Genomic DNA, 13,990 nt, shown 5'->3' on the forward strand with positions numbered 1-13,990 from the left:
CTGGGCAGGGTGATGGGGAACCGCATCCATGTTACCGGAAAGCGTGGTGGATGATGTCTGGGGGAAAAGTATTGGCTGATAATCACGAATTACTGGAACGGCCGGATCGATGACTTCCGTCACGCCGTAGGTCTGTTCGAAGAGCATAACAGTCCGTGGCTCAAGTGAAGTTGCCTTAAAGATTAAAAGGCGGAAGTGGCCGACGCGGCAGGCTCGTCCTAGCCTGACCAGCCTCGACGTGATCCCAGCCCTCCCCGTGCGGGCTGACTTCACCACCACCACCAGCCTCGTGGTCGGCGACCAGACAAGTGCCGGCAACATCACGACGACGACAGGGGATGAAAGCCGCCACCGAGCTTGCTTCACGGCTGCAGAGTATCAGAACCTAGTAGCACCATGAACTTTATTTCCAGTGGTTCCAGATGGTCGCAAGGGTGCCAGGCATCACCCAAGAGAATATCCACGGGCGTTTCTGCTGCCGTGATTCACCTTTTCTTGGTTCTCTGAGCAAGTTTGACCCCATTTGTTCATCCACCACCACCCATGAAGAGCTCCACAGGTCTCACGCCAGAGTCCCTCGCTCCCGTGTCCGGGTTGTGGGCCAGTGAATCCTCATCTTCGGCTTTCATTCATTGTCTCCACACCACGCTCATACCACCCCATTGTCGTTGCGACCCTCCAACTAGCCGAATCCTCCCTACCCCCTGGCCATCGTGTCGAGTACGGAGGGCTGCTTACTCCATACTTTTGCACTGCTGGACACAACGAGCAAGAATGGCCCCTAAAGAGGCTTAGAGGTGGAAAAAAGACCAAGCGAGCTCGTACGCCACATGAGGAGTTTGGTTTTTCGTACGGAGTAATAAGCACGGGGTTCCACATCCCACTTCCACTTGGGCATCTGGCTGAACATTGTACAGCAGGAGACTTGATCAGTCGTCTTTTGGCCTCAGTGCCAACCTTACATCTGCCGGAGCAATTGAGATAACGTACCATAGGAACCTGCAAGTCTGTGTCTCTAGCTGGTGCTTGAGCGTCGCGGGGGCCTCTATCGCGTCTTTGCTCTTCTCAGCCCTGTCATAGTACAATTGAACCAGCTCCCGTCCATAACCGTTGCCAAGCACGGCTGACTACTCCGTATTCGATTTCACCTCAGGCTGCTTGGCAGGCTGCAACATATTCGAGAGCTTCAAGGTTCTTTTGAGGTGGCACCTCCTCTGTCCCCTGCGACCACTAACAGCCCTGGTCACTAAATCCTTTTCAACGATCTCAGTTGGTTCCTCATTTATCCATGAGTCTCGGCTGCCGCCCGCGCCCCGTCTTTGCGTAGCGTTGAGCAGTCCTGCTTCGTCAATCATCCGTCTGTCAACCTTCGCGCGACCTGCTTGCTCACCCAATCTCACTTTTTCCCCTTCCAAAAGTGGTAGGGCCAGGTCGGAACAGAGGCCACAGTCTCGTCGAGCCTTTCCGCCATGAGAGCGTTTCCTCGCTTTTAAGCGCATCGAGATTTGACATTATCAGCGCACAGCTTGTGAGGGCAAGCAGGGTGAACGGACATTGTTGGGGGCTTGCGGGACTTTCATCAGCAATACGATACCGGCGCAGTCAGATTGCAACCACGAAGACATCGTTTACCTGGCAACCGAAGAGAAGAATTTTGGGATATTGCGGTTTTCTCTCTCAACCATACTTCTCGACGACGCTGACCCCATAAAGTGGCGTAGTTTGATTCGCCTCTGTCGTTCATCTACTGGCCATCCCACAGGGAGGAATGCCCCATATGCGAGAAGTCAAGACCTGCGACAGATGTCGCCATTTCAAGAGGCGATGCGACCTCGTCAAGCCTTCATGTACTCGATGTGTTCAAGCAGGAGTTCGGTGTAGTTTCGACGTGGCAGGACCGACCGCGGCTGCGTCCGACGGCTCAGCAGCGCCTTCATCGGTGCTGACGAACAACCCAGCTGGATATGCGCGATTACCAACTTCAGGGTCAATCAACTCTTCAGCATCCCCATCGAATCCAGCTACGCAGACGCCAGGATCTATGCTGGTAGTGCGAGACACGTCCGCCAGCTCGCCCGCTGGCGGTCCTTCACCTGCCTCATCTGTTTCACAGAACCACGGTGGAGTAGCAGTCAACGGCTTGATTTCACCAACAACAACTGTTGAGAGTCCGGAACCGAACCAGATGATCACCGCGGAATCCACACCAGCTCAAAATTCTACGGAAGACACTGCCAGTAACCAAGAAGGTCAGCGGATTGTTCGCAAGCGTAAGCGCAACTGCCTTAGTTGTCTCCGCTGTCATCGCCTCAAGGTCAAATGCGATAAGGAGCTTCCCTGTGGACGATGCAAGTCTAGCGGCAATGGACGAGAGTGCTACTATAGTTATAACAAAGGACCGAATGGCGGTAAATTTCCTTGCCCTACTGCCCCTGCGGGGGGACCAATAGATCCGGACAGCAAGAAACCTCAGTTGGCGCCGTGGCAGATAACTCACAAAGTCCGAGGATCAAGCCATTGGCGAGAATTGATGGCTAGGGTATGTTTTAATCCCAACTTCCATGCCTTATACAGAGGGCTTTCGACCCAGTTCTGGCTGTAAACACTGCTAACGCCATTTCCTTTTCGCTCCAGATCGGATCACTTACCCCAATGTCACAGTCCCCGCTTGCTAAAATTCTGGAGGGTGTAGCTTCAAATGCCTGTTTAGCCAATTTCTCCTTGCCAGGAAATTTCCCATTTGGAACTCCCGGCGCCACAAAATATTATGCTCGTGATACTATCACCAGACTCATATCTGGCGAAAAGGATAATGTTGAGGAATACCTCGGCCGATATGTGGATATGCTGGATGTTGTTAATCCCATCTTGGACTTGACAACATTTCGAGATGAAGTCGAACGTTACTGGCAAGACCCAAATGCTGTCGGACTATGCTGGCTAGCGCAATTCCTTATGGTCCTCGGTCTCGGCTGCTTCACATCCGGAACCGACCCTCCCATTGCCATAGAGTTCATGATGGCGGCCGAGGCATGCATCATGCAAACGCCATTCATGTTCCGCCCCACGATCAGTACGATTAGGGCATTCACGCTCATGGTTGTAGCCAAGCAGATTTGCAACGCTACATGTTGGGCCATGGATTCCTCCTACACGCTTATGGGCCATTTGGTTCGCCTTGCCTTCATTCTTGGTCTACCGCAAGAACGTAACGACAACGATGAAGAACTACGGGACCCAGTGGAAAAGGAGATACGGCGGAAGCTATGGCTGACAATTTTGTACCTTGACATCAAAGTGTCCATGTGCACGGGAATGCCTCCATTGACCCGGCCGGAAGAGTTGGGTGGTCTCAGAAATATGCCACATTGGCGTGCGCCGGACAGCCTTCAGATGGTCCTCTATCAGGGTCTTCCCGTTGTACTGAATATCCTTGCGCAGATGAATTCGAAACGAGATCCCATATCCTACCCCGATGTTCTGCGGTACAATGCCCAGCTCCGAGAGCTGATGGGACACGCCAATCGCGTTTGCCAAGCGCCTCTACAACGCATTACCATCGACATATTCTTGAGGCGATGCCTCATGGTCATGCATCGACCATTTGCTCTTCACGCAGATGGACCTACCATGTTTCCGGAATCTTACTGGTCATCCTTGGAGTGCTCACTCGCGTTGTTGTTTCACTACCGTGAGCTGTGGGACCCAGAAACCCCTCAACCACTTGATTTGGTCGGACGGCCGTTTGTACTTGATATCTTCTCAGCAACCTTGACCACTTGTGTGCACATGCTACGTCGAGATGCTCCACTAAGCGAAGCGGCTGCCACTGGATGTCTTATACCCCCTCGACAGCTTATCCTCGAGACCCTCGTTAGCTGCGTTGACATTTGGGCTGGGGAGCAGGAAAAGAGCGTGTGTTGGCGGACGGGATACCACATCTTGAAGGCTCTCATGGTGATACTAGATGCCCCCGGGGCACAGGCCGAGTCCCCAGAGGCCGGACAAACGCAATGATGTATCCGTCGCCGATTTCAGAGTAAGCTGCGCATACGGATTCAACACTACGCAATGGCGCTGTTCAAGCTACCATGAACGGATGCTGCCGAAAAGCTATGATTGTACGTCTCACGCCATGTAATTTTGATATGAGGGAACATAATGATTAGTGATTAGTCGGGCTCAGGAACTATTAAGAGAAGGGACACTATATGGTTATCATTGCGATTTTATGGGGCCTTTTTGTATGAGACCCTGACACATGCCGCATCTATTATTGAAGCAGGCCTATTTGTTTTGTCTTTTATTTTCTTTCTTCTTTCCTTTTTTTTTCTGTTCAGGACAGGGAGAGGGGGAGTTAGGGGGCGGTGTTAGTCGCCCAGGATGTAGACCAAGGAGTCTCACTTCCTGGTCCTGGCGGGTGGGCTTGATGCTTGCAGATACCATTTCGGCGTTGTTATTGGCGAATACCATACTACGACACTTTTCCTTGTTCATGGGCTGAGCCATTTCTTTTTCTTGTAAATCTTGATTGACTACGTGTGGTTTCGGCGGCATTCGCGGGAGGCTCACCTTATTCTTGGACGTCTGAGTCACGGCGTCGGCCGATTCTCAATGTTGCTTCCTACAAGCGGGACGCGGTACCAAAGGATTGAATGGGCAAATAGACACAAACAATTCTAACTTGACTACGACGATACAAAGAAAAGGGCCAATTTCTGCAAAGGTGAATTTGTGTTTTCCCATTCGTGCGTTGTCATTTCTGTTTGTTACAAACCGCTACCTCTTAGTTATACCATGGGTGTCAAAGTGTTTGTCATCATGTACTTTCTTTCTTGAACAAGGGTTTTGTTTTGAAACACGCTCAATGAGGGTTGACTCTGGGCCCCGTCTCTTGCCAATCGCTTCAGGAAGCCAAGCACATTGTGGGCCGGTCTGTTTACTCAACAAGCCAAGGCATGAAGACAGAGTCTGTGCGACGGGGATTTCCAGAAACGACTTGGCGTTTCCATCCGATGCCCAAAGTTGCGGACCACGGCGCTCCTGCTCCGGCTGTTAGGCTAACTACCTGGCTGGGTCCGCGGATGCGGCAGACATATTAGTTCAACACGGAGTCATGCACGTCGACGTGGTCTGGTTTGATATCCAAGCATTCGGTAGCTTTGGCGCATTGTCGGTGTTGCATTTTCGTGGCGCCACATGGACATGCGTGTCGACTCTGCATTAGTACTACCATTTGTTGCAACGGCAGATTGTTGACAGGATGAATACTTGGAGGCCTTGGGTCTAGAGGACCCTGAATTGACTGACCAACGGGTGATGGCTGGCAGTTGGCTGTTGTCGGACTCGTGCATGCATGGGGCTCGCAGAACAGGATTTTTGAGGACATGGGCGTTTCGACACGAAGAGTTGTCATTGAGACAGCTGGCGAAGCGGTAGGCAGTGTAGTGCTACAATATGTACGGAATAGTACTTGTGCATTACTCCATACAGGAATTCTCACTGCTTGAATCACGTTAAACCATGACTTTGTTGGACATTTGAATGTTGTGTCTTGAGAGCCGGCAATAGGCCAAGGCTGGTGGTGTAGGGTGGCACTGGGTAAGTAGGTGCTGGAATTCTGGGAGGTCACGTTTGCGCATTAGGTTAGCTCTTAGGCAGTACGTAGTACGATAAAAGAGATTGTGGTTCCTGCATGACCATGATCGCGTGTGGTCAAGTCAAGTCGCTTTGGCATGCAACGTGCAGCTCATGGCGTTGGATGCCTCGGACAGTTGAGAGACTTGCAGTGTCAAGTGTGCCACGCGCCACGTTCCCCGCGCCACCCTTGCAAGCCACGCCGCAAGCGTCTGGTGCCTTCTGCACATACTACGTACTCCCCGAATCATGACGGGGTTGTCAAGAGGTCAACAGTAGCGTGAAAGAGTTCCTTGTTCACTTGAGAGCATCGTGTGAGCGCGTCATCTAGAGCCATCGGTGTTGTTCCTGTCCTTAGCATCAGAGTCGGCATTTGCGTCAGTTCGATACCTGTTCAAAGAGCTCACGTCAGCGACGGGCCTCGCTTCCCACCGCCACCTCGTGCAAAACGCCGCTGCCCCGCCTCAAAAACCCCTCTCGCTCAGCATTTCTGTGTCGTGTGCCCCAGTTTCTTGATCGACACTTCCCAACCTCGGTCGCCTGCAACGCGTTGAACAATACCGTCACATCACGAGCGCAGCGCATCTCTTCCGGCCTGTACCTCTCGCATCTCGTGCCCTCTCACCTCGCCTGCAACAGCTTCATCTTCCAAGTCACCTGCCGCTTGGGCGTCGGCAACGACCAGTTGAGCACCGTCTGCCAGACTCCCGTTTCAAGCGCCTTTAGCCATCGCAATAGAGTCGACCAAACCGCATTTACCTACACCGCTAAAGAACCCGTCACCATGACTTCTACGGTAGACCCGGCCCCAGTTCATTCTCCTCCAGGACATGATGCTCAGCGTCCGAGAGGTAAGCCGTACCGGTGCAAGACTCACGTCAAACAGCTTCGTTAACAAGCTACCCAAGGCATCCTAAAGCATACTTCGAGCCATTCTCACACCTCTCCGCCGCCGACCACGTCTCCACGCCAAGGTCGCGAGCGGTCCATGTCCGGCAAAGAAATCACTCTTGCCAACACCCAAATCAACGCTGGCCATCGACGCTCCTCCTCCTCTGCTACCAGACCATTTGGCTCGCGCCGTTCCTCCACCCACGACCCCGACGGCCAGGCCGAGTCGTCGCAGCGCCTCAAGTGGGACGAGGCAAACCTGTACCTGACGGAGCAGGAGCGCACTTCTACTATGAAAATCACCGAGCCCAAGACTCCCTATGCGAAACACTACGACCCGGCCGAGGACCCATCCGACGACGAGGATATTATGGAGGGTGGTGGTCTTCGGCGCAAATCTTCAGGTCCGGGCGGTGAAGATGACATTCCGGGCCTCAGCCTGGGCGATCCGGAGGAAGAGATTCCAGAAACAGACATTCCGCCACATGCGCGCCAACCCTCCGAAAAGACGGTTCATGTGGATGATCAAGATGCCACCCCCTCCGCCGAAGAGGAACTGGTGGGAATTTCGCCAGAGGAACGCGAAAAGCACCGCCAGTTTGAGGCCGCGCGCAAGAAGCACTACGACATGCACAACGTCGCACAATTGCTCGGCGCGCCGGAGTCCATCCCTGACGACGAAGACGACGACGACCAGGAGGTGCCCCCAGTGCCTCCACTGCCGAATGGCTCACATTAAGAGTCGGAGATTGCGAAGGATCATGAGGCCCAGGTCCGTCAAAGTGGCACCCAATGCCACTGTTGAAGAAAGGAAGCCTGCTCCAGGGGGTTTGTTGCCCATTTTATCTGCTACCGCACGAAGTTTGAGCTGGATTTCGTCGCCGTCACTAGGCTCCTACGTTTCCTTTACCAGACAACCAGAAGAAGGCACGTCAACCAGACAAACTGACGCACCACCATCTTTGCCCACGGCATTGCCCTCGTCGCCGACTTTCCTCCGCCGACTATCGTTATCATCCATACACAGCACGGTTTCACGGACACGCCGCGAAGAAACCGACGTCTCACCCAAAACCTCACCGCCCATACCGGAACTAACATCCCCGGGACTCAGCTTTCTTTCACTACCTTCCTTGCGTAGTCTGACCTCGATGAAACCCCCGGGAGAAGAGGAAAAGCATTCGCCGGATATTGCAATCATACCCCCTTCGACATCTGGTTCATCTGGGTCGGCCCGTAAACGAAACAAGTTACAAAAACGAAGACCTGACTTCAAGAGGACACGCAACCGGATTTTGATATACATCTTCCCTATTGTCATCAAGCGGCGACGGGCCATGCGGGATGTGTGGACGCAGACCGATCCCCTTCCTGCCGGCGCGTCGTCGAATCGGAGGAGTTTTTTGTTTGGACTGGGACTACGAAGACCCTGAAAGGGAAAGAGTGAAATGTATTTATAGAATCTCTTATGGTAGCCTCACGATCGTTTACGAATTCCCTCGTGCGACAAGTCGCTGGGAACATAGCTGGCATAATTTGCGTCTTATTTTCTTTGCCCAAGTTGATAAGAGTCTACCACCAACGTCATGTCATGTGTATACTGCACATACATATTTGTAATTACTCTAGCGTTGTGTCCAGCCCAGTTGTGCGTAAATCACTACTTGGTTTATAGTTTGTGTCAAACGTCGTTATGATTTGTCCTGTTAAGTCTACATGCGTCCTGATCTCTTCTATAGCTTCATAGTAACCCCTTGCGCGCAAGCTCAATCTTTCTCGCCGCCTCGCCAGGCTTGAACCCGCCCTTTGACACGCAGACTTTCTTCCCCTCGCCCAGCTCAAATTTCTCCTCGTGGGCGCCCCATGCGCAGGGGCAGTGGTGCGGGAAGTGCACACAGGCGAGGGTATCGGGGCAGAGGTAGTTGTCGCAGTAGGCTAGTAAAGAATCAGCACATTATTCCAGGGGAGAAGAAGAAAAATTCCTGTCAAATTCTGGCTATTTTGGGTGTTGCGAAAACGTACATTGTTCAAATTGTGATCTGTAGTGTCCTGCGTCGCTGGGGTTGTTCCGCTGCTGATGCTGGTGGTGCTGCTCGTGGGCGTCATGCCCGCCAAACATTTGGTCGAAGAAGCCGAACTGCGCGTTGGCCAGGGCGGAGAGCGACATGAGCAGGATGAGGAGCTGCATCTTGCCGAATTTCTTCTGTCTTGGTTTTTTTTTTTCCGCTTATGCTTCAGGATGAAGAAGATTGACCAGGGTTCTGGACGATGACTTGTCCACTTGCGCTTATCGATAGCATGGGGCTGGTGGCGCGGCTGACTCAGCAGAAAACTCCAACTTTGTCAAATGGGGGCAGAGAGCTTTGGATCTTTCGGATTGCATGCCATCTTGACGACCGGGCACGCGCACGATGCGGTTCCTCACGATGCAGCGGCCCCTGTTGGCTGTGGCTGCTACTTGCGTTGGAGTTGCCCGACCGACTGTTACGGGAGTTGCTTCATTGGGGAGCGCTCAATGGGCGAATGTGCTGGCTTGGGGGCGACGACATGCTTCGGTCAAGGCGCAGGGCGCCTACAAGAAGAAGAGCAAGAGGGGCATTCCGAAGAAGCTGGGAGCCAAGAGGACTGGAGGTAGGCGGACTTTTGCGTTTTCCACAAAAGGGGCGGCGTTGGTTGAGCATCGGCAACCCCTGTGGTGGAATGGGTGCTCGAAGTTTTGGCTCGCTCCGGAACCACGCGGCTAACTCGTACAGACCAGTATGTCATCCCGGGCAACATCATTTACAAGCAGCGCGGCACGCACTGGTGGCCGGGCGAAAACTGCATCATGGGCCGCGACCACACCATCCACGCCATGGCCACGGGCTACGTCAAGTACTACCGCGACCCGTCGCTGCACCCGGACCGCAAATACATTGGCGTCGTCTTCGACAAGGCCGACACGCTGCCGTACCCGCAGCACGCCGAGCGCAAGCGCCGCCTCAACATGACTGCCTTTCCCATCCGCGCGGCGGCCGAGAAGCCCGCCCTGTCGCCCTCTGGGATCCCCTTTGAGGTGACTCGCGTTGAGGCCGGGGAGCCGGACAGGATCCTCAAGCTGCGGTCCGACTACAGCTATCGCGAGGACAACTGGCGCATCGGACGGCTGGCCAAGACGACGGGGCTGCGGACGAAGCGGTTCAGGACGCGGAAGCAGTGGTTTAGGCACAGGCGGTGGAGGAGGGAGAGGGAGCTCGAGGGCCAGAGGAAGGCGGAGAAGAAGAGGGCGGAGAGTGGAGAGACGAAGAGCGTCAAGGCTGTCAGCAAGAAGGCGGCCAAGAAAGCGGCCAAGAAGGCTGCGAAGAAGAGCAAATAAGCTAGGTGGAAGCGGATGGGGAGATGAGATTTGATGGGCACCAGGGGCCGGTATTGTACTATAGCGATGTGTACTACACTAGACAAAATTCACTGTACTTTTTCTTGTATTTCGACGTCGCGGAGCAATTAAGTGTTGTGCCACGACGAGTTGGAGTGCCGTGGATGAATTATTACGTACTGGAGTGTTGAATGCTCTTGCAATGTCTTTCAATCAAATGAAGAGCGACACTGCCATTTTCTTGGCCACCTGGATACGCTTGGGTCGACTCAATCGCCGCTGAGTTGAGCGTTGCGTCTCTGGCAGTGGTGGCGAACCTCTGCATCGTACCTTCCCCAGATCCACTTACCACTTCAACGGGGCGGGCTGCCAACCTTGGGATCCGCAACCGCGTTTGCGCGTCGCACTTTCAACCTCAGTCAAGTCGAGCGCATTTCACTCAACTACCCTGCAAGGCGCCGCCCGATCTCAAGCTTGGCCGATTGCGCACCCGGACTTGACAAGGAAAGGATTCTTAGCTGCGCGACTTGTAAGGAGCTCTTAGGACTGTGCCATTGAGCTACCAGGAGCACGTGTGTCGCCGAAGCTGGATGGGGGCTTCACTCACCCCGAGTTCACATTCGCTAACTCAACCGTGGACCATGATACATGGCCATCACATCGGGGATCTTGGGTCTTGATAGCCCTTTCACTGAACGCCGCCCAGACCCTCTGCGCGGGTTGTCATCTCAAATGGACTCGGATTTCATGATGGACCTGCCTCTAGGTCCTGTGGACATTGACGACGAGAAAGCCGATCCGACCTGGGACGCCGACGCGATTCACTGGTCGACGAGTTCTGACGATGAGGAGGAGTCGGTGATGGCGGTTGACGATCTTCCTCGTGTGTCTGGTACTGGTTCAGCAGCAAGGGCGACTCACGTCCAAGTTGAGCTGTCGGATCGGCCACACCTCGCAGTACTGAATAAAGCTGCTGGTGAGCAGAAGAGGCAGGACGCGCTGAAGATGGAAACCCAGGTGAAACTCAAAAAGGAGCCGCCTGAACCAGCTCGGGCGCAGAGTAGCGACTCTGATGACAGCTCGTTGGCGTCTATTCCTGCCATAGCCCGCATCAAGGAAAGTAAGTTGAACTTGAAACATTAGACTTGTTGGGATTTGCTCTGCTGACGCTGCAAAGCGCCTGTTCCGTTACCACCTACAGTCGCGGCAACTGTTTCGTTGCCAGCATCTGTTTCCAGTCAACCAAGAGTAGCGAGTGTCCCATCTACTGCACCTCCAGCACCTCCAGCACCCTCTGCGCCTCCTGTATCAAGACCTGCCTTTACACCTACGCCGGTTCCGCTTCCATCAATTGCGATGCGAAACGCTTCCGCGTTGCAGGTTCCTGGGCAAACGCCATCCCGCTCTGCGCCCGGTACCAGCCTGCCTGAGCCTGACTTGAGAAAGCCAGCCGCAGCTTCTAGCACAACAAGTGGCGGACTAGGACAAACGCTCCACCCCCCTTTAACAAACCACACGATTCAAACGACTTCGGTTCATGAAGCATACAACATAGCTACGCCGCGCAAAAGATATCCCGTGCCAATGGAGGTTGCCACGGATGGCAGGCCATACACTGTCTTTGTTCGTACGTGATGAGCAACTTCTAAAACGTTATTCTGACGCTAACTTGGCTAGAACCTGATGGGCAAGCAGTGCCAACAAAGGGGGTCTTGATCCCAGCTGGTTATAAATTGCATCATGACTCTCAGCATCCGTTTATCTGCCCTGTTCGAGGATGTCAGCGCACGTTCAAGAACCTATATGCGCTATCTGGCCATTTCGGCTCGAGCCATAGGAATATGACGTTCAACGACAATGGAGATGGAACCATAACACAGTTCGGTACCTACAGGAATCCTATAGGAACGTCGCCAGGCATTGTTGTAGCACAGGTCCCAGTGCCTCGTACAGCCCATCCGCCTGTTCAACGGGGTCCTAGCGAGCATGGTGCTGGGCCGACCAAACGCCAATTAGACGAGGCGGATGCGGGTCAGGATAGGAAACGACGGGCCACGTCGGAGAACCATGAACACAGTCAAACTAGTCGGTTTGAAAGGGACGTCTCTAAATACATGTCGGCGGTTCTTTCTGGTTTCAGGGCGTCTAACCGACTCGATATATCACGGATGCTCGCATTACCCCGAAAAAGAGACCTGCCCAAGGAGTTTCTAGACAAACACCAATACACAGATCTGGCCCCCCAAACATATGCCTGCGCGATAGCTTATGTTGTTGGGGATGAAGTTTCCGGCCGGTCGGCTTGTCATGCGGCTACAGGGCCTCACGCACGTTTATCGAAACAGTGCATCGTGTTACCCAAGTCGATACAGTTGGAGCCGAAGATAGCCAGGATCTTCTCTCCCCACCACAGATGCGTTGGATGTGCGTATGTGGCCCTTATGTCAGGTGCTCCAGATCATTGTGAGCTGAGGACGGGAGCGAGTAAGGCGGGTAGTGGCGACAAATTAGTACCGACGTCGTCGGGACGCCCACTACCCGATGTGCCTACTCTGCAGTCATCACAGCCAGTACCACAGCGAGAACAACAATCCTCGCCGGCGCCATCTGGACGGGAAACAGAGCAGACTCTCAACCGAAGGTCTGTGAGGCGAAGTGTCCTCAACCGACTGCAGATGGACAAGGACCAAGGGGGTCAGCCACAAAGCACATTGCCGACTGAGCAGCCTAGTACACAGCTTAACCAAGTGCAGATGGACAAGGACCAAGGGGTTCGGCCACAAAGCACATTGCCGACTGAGCAGCCTAGTAAACAGCTTAACCAAGTGCAGATGGACAAGGACCAAGGGGTTCGGCCACAAAGCACATTGGCAACTGAGCAGCACAGCACACAACTTAACCAAGTGCAGAGGGATAATGACCAAGGGGGCCGGCCACAGAGCAAATCGCCAATTGAGCAGCATAGTACACGGCTAGGACGCGAGACATTGCCCGTCAAGCACCAAGGACAATTTGGCCCCCCAGAATATGAAATGGAAGACTGGGAAATTGCACCTGGTCGACTTTTAAACGAGGACTCTTCCCGAAGTATGAACTTTTATAAATAAGATATGCCAGCGCACAGGCTAACTAGCTTACAGACATAGCATACTCTGGCGCGTTCCTCACTTCGTCTACGCCGATTACAATATCACATGATATTGACTTTAATGTTCTCACGATACGTCCAGGGCAAATCTACAACGTTCCTACACAAAAGGATAAGATCCAAGTATTCTCTGTGGCCTCGGGGAAACTTAGGCTTACAATCGGCGGCAAAGTGGTACAACTAGGCCCCAACGGGGCTTTCCCGGTGCGGCCAGGCGAAAAGTGCGTCATTGAGAATCGGATATATTTTGAGGCTATGGTTCACTGCACGACAGTAAAGGATTACGAGTTGGCGCAAGGCTAGGGCGTGCTTTCTTTTGGGTTGGTGGGCTTATGGAGTATGTATCATTGGGTTGCTTGAAATTGTATAATATTGGCTCCGCGGTCTGCCCGTTAAGCATTATGAACACTTTCTGGTTTGCTTCAAGCTACTATTATGCTTTTGTTTGTCGGTGCTGCCGTGATGTTGGGCCAGGTCCCGGATGCTTCTGTTCGCTGTGGAAGGTACAATGGCTGTTTGGCCAGCCGTCCGAGTCCCAGGTCGACTCGTTGAGCCCTAGAAAATGACACGTGGCAAGCAAATTTATTATACTCCTGCTCATGTGTCTGAAAGAGGAGCGTTAGTCTGACACTTGTGAGCTTTTCGAAGATGGTTGTGTGCTAGGGTGCATCATTTACTCTGCTATTTTCAAAGGATAGAAAGGATACTGTACGTGGTTCGCTGCTCAACTGGAAAACCGTGTGAGAATCGTGATGACTCAAAGGTATGAAAAGGGCGTATGGAGCTTGGTTTAGGAGCGTTACCTGAAGCCGAGTACGTGACGGTGCTGAAGCAGGACGGCTGCTTTCGTCGACTTTGTATCAAATGGTAAATAACCATGTGCAGAGACGGCATCACCTTGGTGTACTGTCTTTGCCAGCAGAATCACAAAGTGTGCAGCATAAGAGTTATACCAATGG

The 13,990-nt window shown here is 53.2% G+C and overlaps 6 protein-coding genes across 6 annotated transcripts; 4 read left to right on the forward strand and 2 right to left on the reverse strand.

Annotated features, from left to right (window-relative positions):
• Positions 1-825: 825 nt before the first annotated feature.
• Positions 826-4,849, forward strand: J3458_019626 (uncharacterized protein). Its single transcript, XM_066121601.1, has 2 exons — positions 826-2,539; positions 2,635-4,849. The coding sequence occupies exons 1-2, from the start codon at positions 1,769-1,771 to the stop codon at positions 4,015-4,017; spliced, it is 2,154 nt and encodes a 717-aa protein (XP_065973216.1). The 5' UTR covers positions 826-1,768; the 3' UTR covers positions 4,018-4,849.
• On the reverse strand, positions 1,128-1,499 carry J3458_019625 (uncharacterized protein; the record flags this gene model as incomplete). The annotated part of the gene is made up of 1 exon (XM_066121600.1): positions 1,128-1,499. The coding sequence occupies one exon, from the start codon at positions 1,497-1,499 to the stop codon at positions 1,128-1,130; it is 372 nt and encodes a 123-aa protein (XP_065973217.1).
• Positions 4,850-6,421: 1,572 nt separating the features above from the next.
• Positions 6,422-7,267, forward strand: J3458_019627 (uncharacterized protein; the record flags this gene model as incomplete). The annotated part of the gene is made up of 2 exons (XM_007815489.1): positions 6,422-6,488; positions 6,546-7,267. 2 exons carry the CDS (start codon positions 6,422-6,424, stop codon positions 7,265-7,267), a joined length of 789 nt encoding a protein of 262 aa, XP_007813680.1.
• Positions 7,268-8,269: 1,002 nt separating this feature from the next.
• LCL2_2 (Long chronological lifespan protein 2) lies at positions 8,270-8,716 on the reverse strand (the record flags this gene model as incomplete). The annotated part of the gene is made up of 2 exons (XM_007815490.2): positions 8,270-8,463; positions 8,551-8,716. 2 exons carry the CDS (start codon positions 8,714-8,716, stop codon positions 8,270-8,272), a joined length of 360 nt encoding a protein of 119 aa, XP_007813681.2.
• Positions 8,717-8,918: 202 nt separating this feature from the next.
• MRPL2_2 (mitochondrial 54S ribosomal protein bL27m) lies at positions 8,919-10,145 on the forward strand. The gene is made up of 2 exons (XM_007815491.2): positions 8,919-9,159; positions 9,282-10,145. Exons 1-2 carry the CDS (start codon positions 8,940-8,942, stop codon positions 9,881-9,883), a joined length of 822 nt encoding a protein of 273 aa, XP_007813682.1. The 5' UTR covers positions 8,919-8,939; the 3' UTR covers positions 9,884-10,145.
• A 144-nt stretch (positions 10,146-10,289) lies between these two features.
• Positions 10,290-13,721, forward strand: J3458_019630 (uncharacterized protein). The gene is made up of 4 exons (XM_007815492.2): positions 10,290-11,003; positions 11,061-11,510; positions 11,561-12,970; positions 13,024-13,721. Exons 1-4 carry the CDS (start codon positions 10,532-10,534, stop codon positions 13,332-13,334), a joined length of 2,643 nt encoding a protein of 880 aa, XP_007813683.2. The 5' UTR covers positions 10,290-10,531; the 3' UTR covers positions 13,335-13,721.
• The last annotated feature ends 269 nt before the right edge of the window (positions 13,722-13,990 follow it).

This window comes from Metarhizium acridum (assembly GCF_019434415.1).
Source record: "Metarhizium acridum strain ARSEF 324 chromosome Unknown scaffold_568, whole genome shotgun sequence".
In the NCBI taxonomy this organism is placed as follows: domain Eukaryota; kingdom Fungi; phylum Ascomycota; class Sordariomycetes; order Hypocreales; family Clavicipitaceae; genus Metarhizium; species Metarhizium acridum.

Coding starts and splice junctions, on each gene's coding strand:
- J3458_019626 (XM_066121601.1), top strand. CDS start 1,769: ATGCCCCATATGCGAGAAGTCAAGACCTGCGACAGATGTCGCCATTTC. Junction 2,540..2,634: donor GGCGAGAATTGATGGCTAGG/GTATGTTTTAAT, acceptor TTTTCGCTCCAG/ATCGGATCACTTACCCCAAT.
- MRPL2_2 (XM_007815491.2), top strand. CDS start 8,940: ATGCGGTTCCTCACGATGCAGCGGCCCCTGTTGGCTGTGGCTGCTACT. Junction 9,160..9,281: donor GGGAGCCAAGAGGACTGGAG/GTAGGCGGACTT, acceptor TAACTCGTACAG/ACCAGTATGTCATCCCGGGC.
- J3458_019630 (XM_007815492.2), top strand. CDS start 10,532: ATGGCCATCACATCGGGGATCTTGGGTCTTGATAGCCCTTTCACTGAA. Junction 11,511..11,560: donor GCCATACACTGTCTTTGTTC/GTACGTGATGAG, acceptor TAACTTGGCTAG/AACCTGATGGGCAAGCAGTG. Junction 12,971..13,023: donor AAACGAGGACTCTTCCCGAA/GTATGAACTTTT, acceptor ACTAGCTTACAG/ACATAGCATACTCTGGCGCG.